This window comes from Ovis canadensis, chromosome 3 (assembly GCF_042477335.2).
Source record: "Ovis canadensis isolate MfBH-ARS-UI-01 breed Bighorn chromosome 3, ARS-UI_OviCan_v2, whole genome shotgun sequence".
NCBI classification, from domain to species: domain Eukaryota; kingdom Metazoa; phylum Chordata; class Mammalia; order Artiodactyla; family Bovidae; genus Ovis; species Ovis canadensis.
Genome location: NC_091247.1, coordinates 35550806 through 35571305, shown reverse-complemented (window position 1 = coordinate 35571305; position 20500 = coordinate 35550806). Strand labels below are relative to the sequence as shown.

Genomic DNA, 20500 nt, shown 5'->3' with positions numbered 1-20500 from the left:
ATCTGCAGTGGACAGATTTCTCATGCATTTCACAGTTCTCTTTCCCTTGGGGACATTCTGTAAGGCAATCTCATGGCTTCAGAAGTGCTGCCAGAAAGTGGTGCTCTGCAATGATACCATGGCCCTATTTCTTGGAACTTAGGAGCATAACTTTTACCACAACTACAGAGTCTTTCCTGCTTTGCGGGAGGATGCAAAGAGGAAACAGATGTGAGGGTTGGAGCTGCTTGTAAAGTATAATCCAAGGGGAAAGTGCCCTCACGGAAGGTTTAGAAGATTTTTTGAGTCAAAAATGACATTTTTTTTTGCAGTTGTACAAAACGTGATGTTAAGTGTTCATAACCTCTGCTGCCTGAGACAGTTCAGCTCACTCCTGAAGAATTCCCACTTACACGCCTGACTGAGAACGCGACTGCAAAATCAAACCCTCGTCCTGCTCTCAGCCTGTTGGTGTCAGAACAGAGGAGGGGTGGGAGAGCACAGAGGCCAGGAGCACAGGCCTTGGAGCTAGAAGAACAGGGACCTGGAGCAGACACAGTCACCCTCACCCTGCAAGGACGGGGCCCAAGAGTCCTTACGGTCAGAGAATCCCCAAGAGCGGCCACCACCTGGATGTCTGCAGGTCTCAGGGTGTGCACTGGAAAGACAGACACACACTTGAGTCTGTGAGGCGGAAGCTACCGTCAGAGTCCAGTGCTTCTTGCTTTCAGACGACCAGGCGCATGACCCGCGTGCGAGTTTGGGCCGTGCAAGACTGGGCATCTGTGGTGCCGTGGAGGCAGAGGGCAGGGAAAACAGCTTCCCCATCAGAGACACAACCAATCAACTTGGGCCTATGGGAAGGGAGAGGTGTTGAGAGGGTGGGAGGAAGAAGGGGAGGGCAGGATGCTAGGGCGCCATGGGATCCCAGCACTTTGGTGCCAGCAGTCACGTGGGATACTAGCTGTGATCGGAGTGCACAACCAGATGGGCACTGGCCCATGGAGAGGAGGTCACAGTCTGATGCATGGCCTCCTTAGAGCTGAGTTCTGGATTTCCAAGAGTCTGAGGAATAATCATGTTGGGTCTTTTTCTGCCCCCAGTTCTCTTCTGAAGACTCCTGAGAACTTTCCAGGCGGCAGCAGTAACTGCAGAGCCTGGGGGCCCAGGTGACCCACAGAGCTGGCTCTCTGTGGTGATTCCCTGGTGGGCACCGTACACCCCGGTTCTGGGCCTTGGTGAGGTCACAGCCCAGGCTGGGCCACTGAGGGCGGCTCTCCTGTGGCTCCCTCACATGTGTTCCCATTAGCGGGAGGAACAGGGGGGACCCTGGCTGCTCTGGGTCCTGCTGGGTCAGACTCTGTTGTAGAAGAGGGGGACTTCTCCCTGGTGGCCACCCAGACAGGAAGCAAGCACTGGCTATTAACTGAGTTCTTGTAGAGGGGCCCAGGGTCCTGGTATGCCACCGGGGGCTTACCTGAGGTGGGTGGTGAGGCAGAAGGGGCTCTGTCACTGCACAGCAGCTGGCTCCCGTAATCCTAAGGATGCAGAATAGATCCCAGGGTTGCCAGGGGCCAGAGGAGCTGTCTGGGCATCGGACTCACCCAAGAGCTTTAACGAATGCAGATTCCTGGGCCCCACCCTGGGGAGGGCCTAGCAGGACATCTGAAGAAGGTGCCCCAGGTGATTCTGGGTGTCAGGCCAGGATCTACCTGTTAACCTAGTTCTGATCCTCCCACACCACCCCTACCATCCAATGCCAAAATCAACATCAACAAGATGATCCCAGCCTACTGCAAACATATCCTCCCCATCCCCCTACTTCTGCAGCAGATTTATAAGGGAATGGTTCTCTTCACTTATGTCTAATGAGGCTGAGAGTTGACTGGCTGACCCCCTGTCTGAACTGTATCAATAGTGCGTACTTTGCCCTCCCCACTGTCTGAAGGTGCAGGTGAATGGACTTTATAGAAGAGTGTGAATACCCCGCGACTGTCCATCAGGAATGCTCACCCACATTCCCGTTGCGTTGCAGGACTGGTGCCTGCTAGGGGCTGCCCACTGCACTGGCGGCTGAGCTGAAAGGAAGCAACAAGTACATACCTGCACGAGGTTCTTGTAGGTACTCAGAAATGGCCAGGCCTGTGAGAAGAGGGGGCGAACCACCACAGCAAGTCAACTTGCCTCCTGCTCTGCTCCCACGTGCAGAAATACCTTCCAGGTTCCCAAGTCCCTGCCCTCCAGGGTGACCGCTGGGCCCCCTCCCAGGATGCACCCAGCCTTCTTTGCAACTCCCTTAAACAACCACAATAAACCCTGCAGGGCTCCCAGGAACTAGTACTTCTGCACTTTGCCTCTTACCCAGCTGGCCGGGGTGGCTAGGTCACCTCTCTTTCTCCACCTTGCCCCTTTCTAACAGAGTCCCACTGTCTACTAATACAAGCCGAGGTCCTGAACTCCTACCCCCTTTCCCACCCCACCACTCCTGCCCTGTAGTAGCCTAGGTGCCTCACACCCAGACAAGAAAACCAAGCGCTTTAAGGTTCCGCCCCTGAAGCCCCTACTCAGCAGGTTCCTGTCCCGGACCCAGGATCCCTCTGGGAATCCAGAGGAAGGAACTGATAGGCGTGAGGGAGCACCTGCAAAGGTCCGAGCAGCTTTCTGACAATTTACGAGTGAACAGGGAGACCTACTTTGTGTTCCTGGTGAATGTCTGCTTTCTTATCTCTGGCTTCCAATGGACCTCCCCACTCTCACCCTCACCTCCATCCTAGAAGATGTTATTCCAGGTCCCAGCCCCTCACTCTTTCATCCTGCCATGGGGACCACATGGAGAGGTCCCATCCTGCCCTTAATGTCCTCCCAGCCTCAGCTTCAACATGAGGGCTGGAAGGTACTACCACTCTCCTCCTCCCAGCTGGAAAGAGGCCTGGGTGCAGACTTGTGCCAGGGCTCATGGGGACAGGGAGAGACAGAGGTGAGATCTAGGGCATCCTGGCCACTGGCTGTCACCCCTCACAGTCCAATCAGATGGGGGATTGTGGATGGTTAACTGCAGTATGGATTGGCTGGGTAGGGGAACAGAGCTGGGGGTGTGGATGTGAACCTGGGATGAAAGGAATGGAGAAACCTGAATGAAAGGTTCAAAAGGCTGCAAAAGAGGCTTTAGGCAGACCCCTGGCAAGGCTGCGCTCTTCACTCTACCTGGTCTGGACATGTGATATTGATCTGGTCTTCAAAATTATGCTGTCTTGTCTTCTGGCCGACAGGTTGCAACTAAACCAAGAAGCAGGAAGATGGGGAGTGATAAACAGGTGGCAAGACTGGAAAAGTCAGGAGGCAGGGCTGGGTAAGGGAGGGAGGGACAGAGGCATTGGGGTTTATCATCAGTGCTGTGTGGGGAATCTCACAGCCTGAGTGATGGGTCTCTGAAGTCCTCTGAACACTTTCCAGAATCTTTTATTATCAGAGGAATCATAATTTCCCCTGTCTTGGTCATCTTACCATGTTGTTCCACAGGGCACTGGCTGCGTGGGCATGAGCCTTGCTACTGAAGTGGAAACAGTCAGGAGCAAAGTAAGAGTTGTCAGGCAACCCCTCCTGGTCATAGGACAGAATAGAGTGGCCGTGTCATAGGAACACAGATAACACCAGCGGTGTTCAGAAAGAGCTGGGCACTACCTGTAGCTCCCACTTATCCATGAGGCTTTACCGGGGTCATGGGCATGTCCACTTTTTCGAAGAACGGCTGCACAACCACTGTGAAATCTTCCCTGGTGTCGTAACGCCCACTCTCGACCAGTTGGTGAGTCCCCTCCTGCAGGAGGGAGGGAGTCAGGGGTCAGGGGGCTCTCTGCACCTGTCTGGTCTTTGTGTGGACTCTTTTTCCACCAGAGAATTCGACACAATCTCACCTTTGAGTGAAATCAATCTGCAGTAAAATCCCTACTGATCAGGAGCCAGCTAGTTATGTTTCAGATCAGCCTTTATCTCACGCCCTGCCCCCAGCCTCTGCTGCCATTGCATCTATTTGACCCAGCCTGGGAAAAACGAAAACCCTAAGTCCATCAGTTTGAGCCTCTTTTAAAGATTCTGATTAAAGATCAGGGTGGAGATGGAGTGAGTACAATTTTGATTTAAAGACTTTGGGGGATCATCCTTACATTTATGTATGTTATACATTGGTTCAGGAAATCAAAGGCGAATTAACCACCACATTTAATGCCCATCTGTATCACTCATGCAAGCAGTGTGTGTGCGCCTGAGTGTTCCTTTCCATGCACCCTTGAGTGCTCAGATCTATCTAGGAGGTGGCAGAGCTGTTACTCTCATAGCTTACACCTAGACTCAGTTCCAGAAGGACCAGTTACCCTAGCTCTTGCTCCCACTTCTGCCACACTCTGCCATTTCAGTGCTTGCTGGGTTTCCACCATTCGGAGCCAGGACCCGGTCTGGAGGGGGAGGTCAGGCTTCCACACCCAGAGCATTAGTGCAGTTACCTCAGAAGGCACCAGGACACCTTCTGTTTTCCACGGTCAGCTAGAGAGCCCCCAGGCTGGGAATACATCAGCTCTAACCTCCTGGGGGAGACTCAGTTACAGAGCCTTGAGGCAGGCAAAAGGTATGATACCACTAACTAGCTGTGTGACTTTCAGCAAGCTGCTTTCCCTCTCTGGACCTCTATTTCCTCACCTGTAAGTGGAGGATGTTCACCAAGGCCTGGACCATCTCTTAAATTCTTTTAAATGCTGCTAGGGCCTCTGTGAATCAGCCACAATGGCTCACAGCGGAGACCCGCCCCCCCCCTCCCCCCCCAGCTCACCACCGCAACTTTTCAGAAATGGTGTAAGTAGTGTGAAGGCCTGGCACATGGTGGTAATAATTAACAGCAATGCTCATCTTCAAGTTGAGGGGAACAGGAAGGAGAGAGTCAGAGGATTGAGAGAGAGGATGTGACGGCCTCATGGGGCTGAGCTGTGAGCTCGTCTGGGATGCTACAGCAGGGTCTCACTGGTCACCGAGAGCAGACCTGGGAATAGGTGGCTAATCTAGAGAGGTTGTGAAGGCCATTTTAGGGAACAGTTCCCCTTCTCTTTGGTTCTCTGAACCCACTCCACCGTGTGAAGAAGAGCCCGCCTTGCACTGTAGGCGAGAAGCCCAGATGCTGTCTCTCCCAACGCCCCTCACACACGCCCATGGGTGCCCCAGTTGATGTGTGGGGCTCCTGCCTCAGGCTTTGGTTTGGAAACTAGAGATTGAAAGATGGAGGGATGGCACAGAATCCATTTTGCTGAGGGTGCATCTAGTTTCTAGAAATAGCAGTGATGGTGGTGTCTATGGTGACCCCATCAAACTCCATGGCCCCAGAATTCCATGACCCTTCAATTTCTGGTGGCTTGGCCTCTGACCTTAGCTCTTCCAGATAATCTGCTTAAATAATACATCTGGGGCTTTCCCTGGTGACTCAGCAGTAAAGAATCCACCTGCCGATGCTGGAGACATGGGTTTCATCCCTGATCCAGGAAGATCCCACCTAATGAGGGACAACTAAGCCCACGGGCCACAATTATTGAGTGGGTGCTCTAGAGCCTGGGAACCACGCAATTCAGCCCACATGCCGCATCTACCGAAGCCTGAGTGCCTAGAGCCCAAGCTCCATAACAAAAGAAGCCACGGCAGTGAGAAGCCAGAGCATCTCAACCAGAGAGTAGCCCCCGCCCTCCGCAACTAGAGGAAATCCTGTGCAGCAACAAAGACGCTGCACAGCCAAAAATAAATCAAGTTATAGAAAATAATACATCTGATATAATAATAAACAATAAACCAACCAGAATTACATAAGCGCTTATGCTCTGCGCCCAAACCCCACCTGCAAAAGGCCTGCTTTCACAGACATAACCTTGGCTGCCCTCCCTCGCCTGGTGAGGGCCGTGACTTCCTTAGCAGAGACAAAGGAACAGAGGGATGTGCTCTGAGGAGTCACCCAAGGGGCCCGGCAATGGCCTCGAAGAATGATACATAGGTCACTGCCCTGAGCCCAGACACCACTCGTGGACAAGGCTGCTCTGAAAGAGGCTGCAGGAGGGGTTCTGCTCCAAGGAGTCCATGAGCTTGAAGGATTGGTCCACCCTGGAAGCTCTCTGCATCATACCCAGCCTGGAAGAGCTGGAAGGTGACCATTGTTCTCAAGTGACTGGGTGATTCTTTGGGACAAAACTCAAGAGAGTCCATTGCTCTGGTGAAAGATTTGATGGAGAAAAGCCTCAAAGGGATAGCCCACAGGATGCTGGGAGAGCATCAGCTTTCTTTCTGGTGCACCCCAGTGACACCTAATAACACCTGCTCCCCCTGGGCAGGGAGGGCAGACGGAGTACGTGTTGTCACACTGAATCCTCCAGATTCTCTTGGGTGGCAAGGGTTCCTGCCCCAGGAGTCAGAACCTCATACCCATTCTCCACAGACAATTGGAAATATTTATTTTGGTGTAAGGCCAGGAACTGAGATTTGGTCATGTGTGTTGAGTGACTTGGCCCTGTAACTTGATTCAAATAAACTGAATCTTCTGCCTTGGAGGAAGGGGGCGGTCTTTATATCTGCAAACTGGTCAGTGGTAATGTCACATGCAGTCGAAGTTGAAATAATCTAAGTGTCTGTTCCTTTTCTAACCAGAACCATGAACCACACAGCAGTTCCCAGCCTACCTGATATTTCTTATTCACTTCGATGAGGGAGGCAAGCTCTGTCGCATTATCATCATACTTCAAGACACAGGGACACAGATTCCTGCAGACCAAACCACAGAGGTGCTCACCCACCAGATCCACCGTCTGAGAGCATGACACAGGAACACTGGCTTGAGACTCAGAATATATTTAACTCAAAGGTACCAGATGCCTGTGCTAAGGGAGCCGGAGGGGGGCAGGGGGGGTGGGCAGGCAGCTCTGGCTGGCTAACTTGTCAACTGCACCAGCTGAAACCTAAGAAAATTTCCCAGATCTGGATTTGCTCGTGAAAATGAAACAGTTATATCTTCTGGCATCTGCAGGAGTGACTTTTAGGGAGCCAAGTTACCCGATGAATGTCTGAGAACGGTGTCGTAAAGTTAAGGCATGCCTCCTTCTAAATAACCGTGACAACATCAATAATAATGATAACACATACTGAGAGCTCACTGTGCTGAGAGGTTCGTGAGTATTAACTTGCCGAATCCTCTTAGCTATTCTAGAAACTGTCTTTTCATTGCCCCCATTTTACAGATGAGCAAACTAAGGTTCTGCATGGTTTAGTAGTTTCTCAAGTTCATGTGGATGCTGAGTGTGGGAGCCAGGACTTGAACTCAAGTCTCTCTGGTCTAAACCTGAGCTCTCAACCCCTGTTTAAGCCGCTTCTGCGCTGACTAGCCATCTCACAAATTTGGGCTTATGGTCCGTAGGCAGGAGGCAATAATAGTGAGGATGGCTCAATGTAGACTCAGCACCACCAAGGAAAGCACAGCCACTGAGATAAGACAGCGGACAAGTGGCAGAATGCCGTGACCCTGAGCCTTCCTAACCCCACTGTCAGCAACTTGGCCATTCCAGGTCAGACAAATGCCAACCCCGAACCTTCAGCTTAAATCGTCTAGAAGCCTTGTAGTGATGGGCAGCCAGAGACTTTTAGGTGAGGTGCTCTGAAATGAAATAAGAATGCTGAACTCTCTTTGTCCCCTCCCCCGCCCCATGTGGCCCAGTGACTGGAGAAAGTGGGAGCCAGGGGATGAGTCAGCAGCCAAAAATAGCCCGCCTGACACCAGCTGCGCTAACAGGCACGTGTCGCTCGGCAGCCGTCCTCCCACTGTTCACAGCATCCTCGGGCCTTCCCCAGGGGACCCATGCAGTCTAGGCCCCCCGGGGGCGCTTTGGCATGCATCCTCAGGGGACAGCCAAGATATCCCTTCATTTCCAAGAGCAGATCTGGCCCTTGTGAGTTATTCATTCAGCCATTCAGCAAACAGCCACGGAGCCCTGACTCTGCACTGGCAGTGACCTAGACAGAGTTCAGGGCTGAGTGCGGGAGAGGCACTCAGGGTCATTACCACGTGATGTGCTCAGACCTGCAGTGGAGGCCTGTATAGCGCTTGAGGAGGGAAGAAGGGGTGGGGGGCACAGCCACCGTGATCTGGGCTAACAGGCCAGAGGAGACCTTGCAGGCAGGAACGGCTCACGCTCGGGGCAGAAGGATGTCTTACTCCCTAGGGTCACAGGTAACATTAGCAGGGGGAGGGCATCTTCAGCTCTGGAGGCTGCGGAGGAAGGCAGCCTCTCGGGGCAAGGGTTCTTTGTCCTCTACCAAGCTGATTCTGACCTGACCACCCTCTCTCCTAAAAGGTGACCACAGCCCTACCTTTGTGAATGTGCAGCCCGGAGCACCTGTGCTGAACAGAGGCTCATCTGTCGGGGAGCTGGGCCTCTGGGAGGGAGCGGGGAGGCTCTGGACACTGAGAAAGACGTGGCCCTAGTGAGCCTGGCCCACAGAGGCTCGCCTGCCCCTCATGTTTTACTCTTCCCTGGAGGACTGAAGAGCGTCCTGAGCTGTCATAGCAAAAGAAGTACATTGGGTGGCAAATGCATGTCCTCTGAGGGTATAGGAGCCTGGACTGGGTGGCGGGGGCGGGCACAGTGCCCTGGGGGTCTCCTCCAGGAGGCCTTGTCAGGTGTGACCAGGGGGTCTCAGCACTCCTCACACTCCTGCCGTTGGCTCTTCTCACCAGCCAGAGTCACTCTCTGCCAAGGGACCCATAGGCCCTTTTGGGAACAGGTGGAGAACATCCAACTCACCGGAGGATCAGCCTCGGGCAGCTGACATTCTTCTCCTGGTACAGCTTCCTCAGGTTGATGATCTCCAGCACCTTGACAAGGTTCACAAAGGCCCGAGGCACCTGAGCAAAGGCCAGATCGTCCCCATGAGGATCACGGCTGGGCTGCGCCAGCCTCTCCCCCAGGTCTGGGGCCCGTGCCTCCTGCTGGGTGTCAGGTCTGTGGCCTGTCACCTGGGCCCACCCACATCCGTCATCCCTGTCTCCTCCTTTCTGCTGCTCGCTGTTAACACGCGTGTGCTCAGGCTGCTGGGCCCAGGAGTGACAGTGTGCCCGGCGCTGGTCTCCAGGAGAAGGGGGCCACGTGGGAGGGTCTCAGCCGGAAGCCAGACGCCCAAGGAGGAGGCCCGTGGCTGAGCGGCTCAGAGGACACGTGGGCCAGCCTTCGTACCTCAGCGTGGAGGATGTCCAGAGCCTGCCCAATGTTGTCCACGAAGTTCTGCGGAGAGTAGCGGACCTGCGGGGAGAGGCGACGTCTCTAACCCCAGTCACCACCCAGTCTCTCTGTAACCAGGACCGCATCCTCTCCTGGGTCCCTTCCTCCCTGCCTTTCAGTCTGAATGGGCAACACTGAAGCACAGGCTGTCTTTTGGGACCTCAGCCTCCACCCTAACCTCACAGTCCTCAAGGTTGTCAAGGCTGTGACCCTCAGGGAAACACCCTTTCTTCTGCTATGGAAAGCTCTCGACCCACTTTGCGTCAACTAGAGGTAGGGCCTTAGCTAAAGCACATCACACCTCTGAACTGGGATCCTGAAGCAGGGGCCCTCTAAGATCTCCTGCAGCTTGAACATCCTAGTGGCTGATCACTTTTGCGGGAGCTGCCCGTGCCTGGGAACCCACAGCTCAACCATATTACTTGAGGAGATAAGGAGAGGGGAAGAGGCTCCTGCCTCCCCCTCCCCAAGGGTAAAACATTTTAAGGGTGATTTTCCCTCATCTTGTGCTTATCAAACATTTTTAAAGAAAAGCAGTGGAACCCTTTCTCTGAGTGAAACTTAGCCAAGAGCCTTGCTCTACCAAATGATCAAAGCTTCAGGGGAAGTGAGGGAGCAACCCATGGCCCCACCTCCTCATCTGCTCCACCCCGTAGCCAGTGGCCCTCAGGCCCCACTGCGGGCCCTCCACAACACAGCTTGGAAATCCCAGACTCTGATGACTTTGATGCCAGGAAAGCAAGCCTTGAGGAGTCTCGGGAGGCAGAGTCACCTCTGGGAGCAGGTGCTCTCAAGCCACAGCCAGACCTACCACTTTGCTCTGCTGGTCCGCTTTCTGCCTGACAAAGCTTCTTGTGTTCACAACCCAGACTCTCCTGCTCTCTGTAAACCTCTGATGCCACCCCCACCCCCATGCCAAATCCCATGGCAGTCCTGACCCCAGACTTCTCTTCTAGGTACAGTTCTATCACAGCTGAAGTTGAGCTGTCTGTGTCCCCCTGCCCTGGAGGTGTGAGCTCGTTATGGATAGAGCAGTGTTTCAGTGTCTGCTTGCCCCCAGTACATTGCCCAGGCTGGATCATTGCCTGACCACTAGCCAAGTCCCAACCCAGCTGAACTGTTCCAGTGACCCGGGGTGGAAATTCTTCCTGGGGGAATCTTGGGTTAGGGCCTGGAGACCTACCGGGTCATCACAGACATCACAGAGGTCATTGCCACCTATAAACAGGGTTATTATCTTCCAGTCTTCCTGAAAATTTATATTCTGAAATGAATAGGAAACAAACAAGTAAATGTCTTGCCCTAGAGTCAAGTCTAGGAAAATACAAAGCGCTGAACACTGCAGGGATGGGTCTGGACACCCTGGAGGTCTAGTGGAGACATTAATAATTTCTTTTCTTTGGTTTGGGGGTACTGAGGTCACAGGTGCTAATTTTTTTTTTTTTAAGGTGGCCTCTCTGGATTCCCATGTGTCCCGTCCTCCCCAGAGCTGAAACTCTCCATCCCCATAACTCCTCCCACCTGCTCTCTGCACTGGATGCCCTACCTCAGGTAGGCCCAGAGGCCACTCTCCTCAAATTTACCTTGTCATTCTTCATCAGGTCCACCAGCCTCCTGGCCTGAACAGGTAAGTCCCTGAGGGCAGACATAAGGAAAAAGTCATGTGCCCAGCAGAGCAGGCTAGGCATCGGAGTCCCTGGATGGACACTTTGCTCTTCGAGCCTCAGTTTCCTCATCGATTGCTCTGAAGTTAGCAGGGCTGCCGCTCTTTCTATGGGCTAGAGTGTTGGGATGATTACTTGGCCTCTCTGAGCCTCAGCAGCATCACCAAGGAAACATGGGCATCTGACCCTCTGTTCAATCTCACAGTTACTACACAGGATATATGAGAGATAACAAAGGTACTTTCTAAACTGCAACTGTTGTCTAGTAGGACAGGTTGTTATCGGAACTTGAGATAAAGCCTGTGAGGCATAAAGACGAGAGACCGTGTGGCTGAGATAATACATTTGTCCAGGCCACTCCATCTCTTGGTGCTACAGTGTCTTCATCTGTAATAACAATAATCTGGGATAATAGTCCCTAACTCTCCCCTACAACACAGGACGTGCTTGGATACACAGATTTCTCACGTGGAAGAGCCCTGGGGCCTGGGGGAAAGCAGGGAAGAAATCCAGGGCCATATGAATCACTCTCTGCTCTGGTTACTTCCATGCTTTCAGCTCAGGCTTCATTCTTAGATGGCTTCCTCATCTAGTCATTCTGAGAACTGCCTCTCTTCTTATGCCATCAGTTGACATATACTTGGAAAAAAGCAAGATTAAGGTAATATTAATGTAAGCCTCAAATTTTAAGCCATAAAGTGGTAGCCTTTCACCCCTCCCCCACCAAAAGGAAGAAGAAGTCACAGAATTCATGATAAAGCCTATTAGGTTTTGTATGATCTCTGTTCTGGATAATCTGTTGCTTTTCCGGTCCTGAATAAATAAGTTACTCGGGTGGGGATGGGGGCTCAAGCTCAGGGTGTGGGTGGGGATGGGGGCTCAAGCTCGGGGTGTGGGTGACAATGGGGGCTCAAGCTTGGGGTGTGTGGGGGGATGGGGGCTCAAGCTCGGGGTGGGGATGGGGGCTCAAGCTCAGGGTGTGTGGGGGGATGGGGGCTCAAGCTCGGGGTGTGGTGGGGATGGGGGCTCAAGCTCAGGGTGGCGGTGAGAGTTGAGAGAATATCAGGGGATCTAGGAACCAAAACATAGGAATCCCTAGGAACTACATGGTAAAGTAAGGTTTGTGATTATTCTGGAAGAAATATGGATGAGGCAAAGCAATTTGATCAAAGCATGTACCTGGCATCAGAACCAATTGTGACTAGTTCCTGGGGATGTGGTTCGGGGTGGACTAGTGGGTTTTTGTGCCCCAGAGCAAGGGACACCCCCCAAGAGAGCCCACCCAGCCGTCTTTGACCCTCAGATCCTTCCCCTGGACCAAACCACCCAGCCTTCAGCCATACACCCTAGACCAGGGGTCTAGGCCAAGGGCCTGACCAGGTCCCCATAGGACCCTTGGGGTTCACCCCCAAGATTCTCACTCAGCTCGGGCTCCCGCCACAGCCTGGTTTAGGTAGGCCCCAGAACTGCTTTCTGTTCCCTTGCCAACAGAGAAGCCCTTCAGGGAAGGGTTGAATTCCCGGAGCATGTCTGTAAATACAAGGAAGAGATGTCAGTACCCTAAAGCCATCTTCGAATTCCTTTGATAAGTGCCAAGGGGTGTTGGTGACAAAGCAGAGCCCCCCCCCCCCACAGCCCTCACCCTTACAGTTCACTCGGCCCCCAAAGAAAATGTCCAGAAGGGCGATGCTAAGCCATGTGGGCAGCACACACAGGGGCTCAATGAATTGGTGCTGAATAAGTGCTGATCTGGCTCAGGTACTGCTCTCAGGTACTGCTCTCAGGCACTTTGCTTTTTCTCTAAATATATAATCACTTTGCTGAGATATAATTCACACAACATAAAATTCACCAAAGTACAATTCAATAGCTTTTAGTACACTCATACAGTTGTGCAACCACACCCCTATAAACTTTAGAACATTTTCATCACCCCAAAAAGAACCTTGGTATTAATTAGCCGTCTCTCCCCATTTCTACCAGCCCTATCAGTTCATTTCAGTCGCTCGGTCATGCCCGACTCTTTGCAACCCCATGGACTGCAGCAAGCCAGGCTTCTCTGTACTTCACCAACTCCTGGAGCTTGCTCAAACTCATGTCCACTGAGTCAGTGATGCCATCCAACCATCTCATCCGCTGTCATCCCCTTATCCTCCTGCCTTCAATCTTTCCCAGCATCAAGGTCTTTTCTAATGAGTCTGTTCTTGGCACCAGGTGGCCAAAGTACTGGAGTTTCAGTTTCAGCATCAGTCCTTCCCATGAATATTCAGGACTGATTTCCTTTAGGATGGACTGATTTGATCTCCTTGCAGTTCAAGGGACTCTCAAGAATCTTTTCCAACACCGCAGTTCAAAAGCATTAGTTCTTCAGCACTCAGCTTTCCAGCCCCATGGCAACCACTAACCTCCTTTCCATCTCTATAGGTTTGCTTACTCCGGACACTCATAAGAATGGAACCGTAGAATACAATGTCTTTTGTGACTGGCTTCTTTCACTTAGTGTGTTATCAGTTTCCATCTCTGTTCTAGCATGTATTAGTACTTCATTCCTTTTCATTGGCAAATAATACTCTATTGTATGGATATAATTGTTCACAATATTCTCTCATAATCCTTTTTATTTCAGTAATAGCATCTCCTTTTTCATTTCTGATTTTCAGGCTCTATTCCCCCATCTACTCTGGTCAGTCTACCTGCTGCCAATTTTGTTCAGCTTTTCAGTCTCACTCATTCTAATGCCTTTACCATGCTGGGTCCACTCTTTTCATTTTGCATTCTGCCCACAACTTGGCTGAGAACTCCTGCAAGCAGATTGATGGTAGGGACCAGATAATCTATGTGGAAATAATCATATAGCCATGTGTTGGAAAACTTGTGAAAACACAGGGTCAGAGCAGAAGCATAAGGTCAGCGGTCCCAGAGCCTCACATGTGCTCAATAAATGTTTATGGATTGAAGAATAACTCAAAGTTCAGAAAGGCTAGGAAAACTGTTAAAAGTCATACAGTTACTAAGCATAGAATCCTAAGCTAGAAACCTAGTCTTGCAGCTCTAACACAGGGTATTTTTTCCAGACCTACAATCTTCTCGGATGTGGGAAAGAACTGGCTAGGTATCAGTCTGGACTTTCAGGCACCATGCCATCCAGCAGGGTGCTCTCTGCAACCAAGCACTGCTACAGGGCCTGTGTAACCCAGAGGGACTGAACTCATTCCCTGTGGCTCTGGGGACATTGTACGAAGGGATGATAGCTACTCTGATTTCTACTCATTAGAAGGAAGCATTGTGAGATCACTAGAGAGCTAGCTGAAAATGGAAGGGATTATCCTAGACTCCTCATTACTGGAAGAATCCATCTCTGGCGACCTAGGTATTATCAGGAATATCACAGAAAGGCACTAGTCACTGGGCAGGGTGAGAGCTTGCTGGGGCATGCAGTTGCCTCTGCCGAGAACGTTCCATTCCCTTTCCTTATCTGATGAATTCCAGTGCTTAAAGCCCCGCTTTCAAAAGGCAAGGTTAACAACTTTCTTATTTACTTTCCCCTAAACTTTGTACGTGGCAATAATGATTGGTATGCGTGTCTGTCTTTAGGGAGACATGGCCCTAAACAGACATTAGTAATGTCATCAGGGCAGGGGCCTTGTCTAATTGTCCTGTTTCGCAAGCATCCAGCACAGGAGTATTTGCTGGATTAAACTGAAGAGGGAGTTGAATTGAGCTTCCGCTCTGACCCTATGTTTTCATAAGTTTTCCAACACATGGCTATACGATTATTTCCACATAGATTATCTGGTCCCTACCATCAATCTGTCTTCACAGCTTTAGTAAGGAAGTCTGAATAGGCCATGTTCCACTGCTGAGCTAAGCTTGTCAGGGGCATCCACCTAAGGCGTGACTTTTTCTCAATTTTTCCACGAATCATTTTAGTGGACGACCTTGAATCGGATGCTTTCCAGTCATGTTATTGACCACAACTGCATGGCAATCAGAGAGCCCAGCAAACCGTGGTGTACACTAGCCCAGCTCACAGCCCAGTCAATTACATTCACAAAAGCAACGCCAACCATCTCCTCGCAATAGTGGAGTTTATTCATAGCTCTTTTGTGTGGACCTAAAAATAAAGAAGACAAGGGGTACTTGTGCCACAGAACCGTACCTACTTACACTCAACAGGATTTGCGAATAGCAAGAACAGATAGCCCATGAAGTCCAACCAGTTCTGCTTGTGTAGCAATCAAGCCATCTTTATCATCAAAGTCTGACTTTAGAGCTGAAACTGCTAAAGTTAATTTCTTAACTGCTAAAGATATATTACCAAGGGATAATTACAAGAAAAGCAAACGAGAACGGGACCGATTAAATTCCACTCTGGCAAAATTGTTAGCCAGAAGATTTTGAGGGAAAATAACACATATTTTATGAGTGCTTTGAGAACAAGCACTGTGTATGCACTAAGGAGAATGAAAAGATGAATAAGATAACACCACTGAAAGAATGTAGTCAGGCTTAAACAAATCGTTCCAAACAGGTTGTTGATGAAGCAATTTAAGGAAAATGCTGCGCCCCAAATATTGCTGTGTTTGCATGGCCTGAACAAGGTAACTTCACCTCTGCTGCTGCCATCGCAGCTTTCCCTAAACCGGACACACAGGAATTCAACGTCTTTGTATGCAGTGGTGCCTAACGCAGTCCAAGCCTAAGCCAACGCCTCCCAGAAATGTACTCTGGTCAGAATGACAGGCAAAGCAGAGAGGGGTTTCCTTTCCTTCCTTCTTCAATCACTTCTTAATAATAACTTGCACTAAGAGCTGGATGGAGCATTCTTTCTCTCTTACTCTCTTCCTTCCTCAGACAAATACAATTTCTCTTTTTTTAAAAAAAGAAAAAATCTGCAAGGCTTTAATTACTCTCAAGAAGCAGAGCGAGGAGACCGTCTTGGGGAAGCAGCGCCCCCTGCCGAACACGGCTGTCTTCTGCAGCCCGGTTCCCTGCTAAGCCCATGGTCACCGCCAGGGGGAGCTGCCGAAACGCGCAGGGCTGCGGCGGGCCCGCCCCGAACCCCGGGGGAGCGCGTACTCACTGGGCAGGGTGATGACGCTGCTGAGGTTCTGGTCGCCGCCCACACTACGTCGTCGTCGTGGGGACAAAAAAGAAAATGAAGGTTAAAACTGCCAGCAACGCTGAAACACCCCAGACACTAGCAAGACACACCTTCCTCCTTCTGAGAAACACTCAAGGGGCTTGGGTCTTTCCCTTTCCTCATTATTTCTATAGAAAAACTGAAAAAAAAAAAAAAAAAAAACCCCAGAACACAGCAACTTTTCTCTACTTGCCCCACAAACCAGAATGTCCAAATAAAAAACTTGTTTAAACCGACGGGGCTGACATTTGTTTTTTAAGTTTGAGCTTTAACCTCGAGGCAAGGGAATTAAGTGGGCCCCTTCATTAAAAAGAAAAAAAAAAAGTTTGCCCTCATGGTTTTCTTCCTGTTTGGCTTGGGGAAAATCCGTCTTTAAAGGGTGTCTTCTAGAGAGCCTTCTCCATCTTCCAAACCACTTCTAAAATTCCAAATCAAAGTTGGATGGGTTTCTAGGCATGAAAATACACAGCGTTCCAAAGTTGATTGGATTCCCTGCTTTTCCATATCTCCTCGTTCTCTGCCAAGTACGTCTGGGAACATTTCAAAGGTTCCCAAAACGGTGTGGGGTTTAACTCTGTGGAGCATCATCAGGGAGGAGGCCAGGGACTCAGCACTCAGGTCCAAGCTGGTGCCAGAGATGATGGATTGCAGGCTGAGGAAACACCACACCTGCCCTCTCATGTTGGCATGCGCCAGACTTTCAAAGGTGAAGCTGTAGTGGTGCTCACCACAGTCCGCCGTGCCTGGATTTGATTACAGGCGGAGCGGGGCCAGCATGCACAGGATATATATACATGATTAGGAGAGGTGCTGGATTAGGGGTCAGGAGCCATCTACCCTACTTTTTGCTCCTTTATCATCTGTGTAATCTTGGACAGGTTACTTGTCCTCTCTGAGCCATGCTTCTCGTCTGTTAAATGAAGGCCCTTCAGTAGTGATCCCAGCTATGATTTTTACCTTCCTTTCTGTCAGGCACTGTGCTAGGCATTTAAATTCTCTCTAAGCCTCGTGACCTGGGCACTTGCGGTAAAGAACCCGCCTGCCAATGCAGGAGACTTAAGAGATGTGGTTTTGGTCCCTGAGTTGGGAGATACCCTGGAGAAGGGCCTGGCATTCACTCCAGTATTCTTGCTTGGAGAATCCATGGACAGAGGAGCCTGGTGGGCTACAGTCCATGGGGTCGCACAAAGTCGTACGTGACTGAGGCGACTTAGCATGTAAGCCTCGTGACAACACTAAGCCAGTATTATCATCTCTGCATCAAAGATGAGACCAGTTCAGAGAGGTTGAATAACTTGCCCAAGGTCACACAGAGCAGGCAGCTGGGACTCAGACACAGCCATGGTTCTGACGGCTGCTGCCTCCTTCTGAGACTACCGCCCAGAGGGAGAAATGGAAGCTCAATCTTTTCCAGCCCAAATGTTTGAGTAGGTTCTCCCCTAAACTCCTCCTGTTCAGATCCAGACTTGTTTGGGAGAAAATAGTGGTTTGGGAAAGCTGATAAATACCTTCCTTAAATTAAACCTAGAAATTCTCATGGAAAAGCACCAGGTGACTCATCTCTCTGCTAGAGAACTTGTTTTCTACATGCTCAGGGGGATCCTCCCCTGTCCTGTGACGACGAGGCATCTCTGGGCCTCGCCACGGCCATACTCACCTCCAGGACAGACCTCGATACTGAGTCAAGACGTCTAGGACGTTTCCAGGCTTGGACCCGGCCCCGTTACCTGCCTGAAAAGAGAACAACACGGGGGTAATTTTCTTGCCTGCTCACCAGAGGGTCTGTGTTCTTGTCCTGGCCAGGCCAGAATGCCAAGCCCTTTAGAACCGAGAGTCTTGACAGCACCATGTCTTGATGTGAATCCTGCCTTGTCAGAAATGAGTGCAAGCTCCCGCTGGGAATCCTGGAACCCACCCTGGGAAACCGTGCCCAGACACCAGGCTGGCAAAAGTGCTCTGGAAATTAGACTGCAGTGTGGTTTTCCAAAGGAATCATTTCAGGGCCCCATTTTTCTAAAAGCTGTGAACTATATCATAAAAGGAAGTATATTATAATCCTTTGATATGAATAGATCTCTCATACGTACAATGTGAAAAATTAAAACGAAATGCCATGTACCTGCTCCTCAGCTACAGAAAGAGCAGAGTCTTTTAAAACCACTATGCGACACGCTGCAGCTTCATGTCCCTTGCCTGACGCCTGTTATTTCTGAGACAAGCCATTTCAAGGAAGCGGGGGAAGGCTGGCCTCCAGGAGAGGTATCCCCGCCTTTGGGGCAAAGAGTCGTGAGGGGTCATGGAGAAGAGGGCTACGGGACAGAGACAGGACTCTGGCCTCAGAGTCAGGGCCTGAGAGTTCTGTCCGCATCCAGCACTTACAGCCTCTGTGGCCGTGGTACTCACTTTCCCTCATCCAGCTTCACCTTCTTTGTTGGTTTAAGTTTGAGGAGATACGTCACAGGATTTTATTGAGGAAACTGAGTGAGATCATATCAATGTGAACAGGCCACAGACATGATAGGTGTCAGCTGGTAGCTGGGGGGGGGGGGGGGGAATTCAGCTGGAGGCCCTTGACCTTACTGACCTGGAGAGCAGAAGCTGGACTCCTCTGTAATGAGCTGCTGTGGACCGGAAGCAGGGACCCCTGCCTCCCACCCCGGTGCTCTAAGGACTTGATTATGCTTTTTCTGGATCACTCTTTGTGGGGACTGGGAGGTCACCACGGGGCGGCTGCAGACATAGGCTGGATCATCTTTAGTATTTCCATCTCTTCCCCTGACCCTGGTTTTTCACCCCCTCCATTAGCACTAGTTCCTGTTGCATCATCGCGTGGCCCTCGGCATGATCCCTTAGCTTTCCTACGTGGACAGAACAAAGCATCTGGTCTTTGAAGGGGCCCTACACCTCATATTGTTCCACCCCACCACCGACAGGCTGTGTGGTCTGGGCTGGGTCACTTCTATCTCAGGGGCTCCCTCTGGGCCCCCCACTTCCTGCTCTCTCTTTCAATCCAATGTTAGGAGAAGAAAGATGAGGTTAGAATGGCAGTGGAAAACTCAACGCCAGTAGGGAATGCTGGATTCCAGGGTGGGGAGGTGGAGAGGGACTGAGGTTGCAAGGATGATGGCAGCTCTAAGGGCTCGAAGTGAGATTCTCCTATGAACCAAGATCTTCTCTTCTCCTGCCCTTCCTTCCGCCATCCGTAACTCACCGTGAGCGAGTCGCCCAGGGCTCCGATGACCTTGATGTCAGCCAGCTTCAGCCTGTGAACTGAATGCAGAGATGAACAGAAGATGGGCTTCCTGCCTCCTCTGAATCAGGGAAGAGTGTTCTAGGTAGACTAACACAAAGTAGGGAAATTGCGTTTGGACAAAGATGCTAAAAGCCCATCCTTGTCCTAAAGCCCAGCAGTAGCAGCTGTGGAGCCTGACTGCCAGTCTCCTCCTTGGGGCGCCTGGGCACAGGGCTGGGGAGCTGGAAGGTGGCCCCACTTTCAGAGGGGCATCTGCTGGTGTTGGGTGAACCTGATGCCACAGGTGGGCAGTTATCCTCAGGGCGTAAACAGTCCCTGATGACCTGATCTGGGAGTGAGGAGGGGGTTGTGGTGGAGGTGAAACCTATACTTCATCTATGCTAGGATCTGTTGATATTTGGGATAAAATATTATATTTTATATTTTATTAGAAAAAAATCAGCTCAGTTTTTCTGAAGTGAAAAGGGAAATGCCTTTATACTATTGACTATTAAAAAATAAAGGCGAAATTACATGACATAAAATTAACCACTTTAAAATCAACAATTCTGTGGCCTTTAGTACATTCCCAGTGTTGTGCAACCATGACCTCTATCTAGTTCCAAAACATTTTCATCACCCCCAAGGGAGACCTGTACACACTAAGCCAGTCACTCTTCCCTCCCTCCAGCCTGTGACAGCCACTGTCTGCTCTCTGCCTATGGATTTCCCTATTCTGGATATTACATATAAATGGAATCACACAAAACGCAACCTGTATGTCTGGCTTCCTCCACTTTGCATGCTGTTTTCAAGGTTCTCCATGTTGTAGCAGCTGTGAGTACCTCGTGCTTTTTTTACAGCTAATATCCTATTGTGTGGGTGTACCACCTTTCGTCCATTCCTTCATCAGATCACAAGCTCACCTCCTACTCCCCCTTGTACCTCCCACTTCCCTGGAGTACCTCCTCCCATAGTCACCCCGACTTTGACACAGCTCCGTCTTTCTTCCGATGTGCCTTCCGTGGTCTCTAGCTGTGTGATGCTGCACTAACTGGTCAATTACCATTCAGCCTGGGAAGAAGTCTAATGTAGCATTTATACCAGGGAGTGGCCCACTACTCCAACAGGGAAAGAAACCTTTCATTTCAGTGAGCCACTGCTTAAGATAAATAAACTAAAATCTACCTTC

The 20500-nt window shown here is 50.7% G+C and overlaps 1 protein-coding gene across 1 annotated transcript in view; it reads right to left on the bottom strand.

Moving 5' to 3' along the window:
* The window catches only part of PLB1 (phospholipase B1), a 97838-nt gene that overhangs the window by 45164 nt on the left and 32174 nt on the right, over positions 1-20500 (bottom strand). Inside the window, exons 14-28 of the mRNA XM_069582883.1 lie at positions 19288-19346; positions 17734-17807; positions 16017-16060; positions 12355-12463; positions 10853-10904; positions 10453-10533; positions 9225-9290; positions 8796-8896; positions 6681-6762; positions 3692-3796; positions 3484-3579; positions 3184-3255; positions 2083-2121; positions 1457-1517; positions 579-637 (exon numbers count right to left, since the gene is read on the bottom strand). Coding sequence (XP_069438984.1) covers positions 579-637; positions 1457-1517; positions 2083-2121; positions 3184-3255; positions 3484-3579; positions 3692-3796; positions 6681-6762; positions 8796-8896; positions 9225-9290; positions 10453-10533; positions 10853-10904; positions 12355-12463; positions 16017-16060; positions 17734-17807; positions 19288-19346 — 1100 coding nt within the window. The remainder of the gene's footprint in view (positions 1-578; positions 638-1456; positions 1518-2082; positions 2122-3183; positions 3256-3483; positions 3580-3691; positions 3797-6680; positions 6763-8795; positions 8897-9224; positions 9291-10452; positions 10534-10852; positions 10905-12354; positions 12464-16016; positions 16061-17733; positions 17808-19287; positions 19347-20500) is intronic.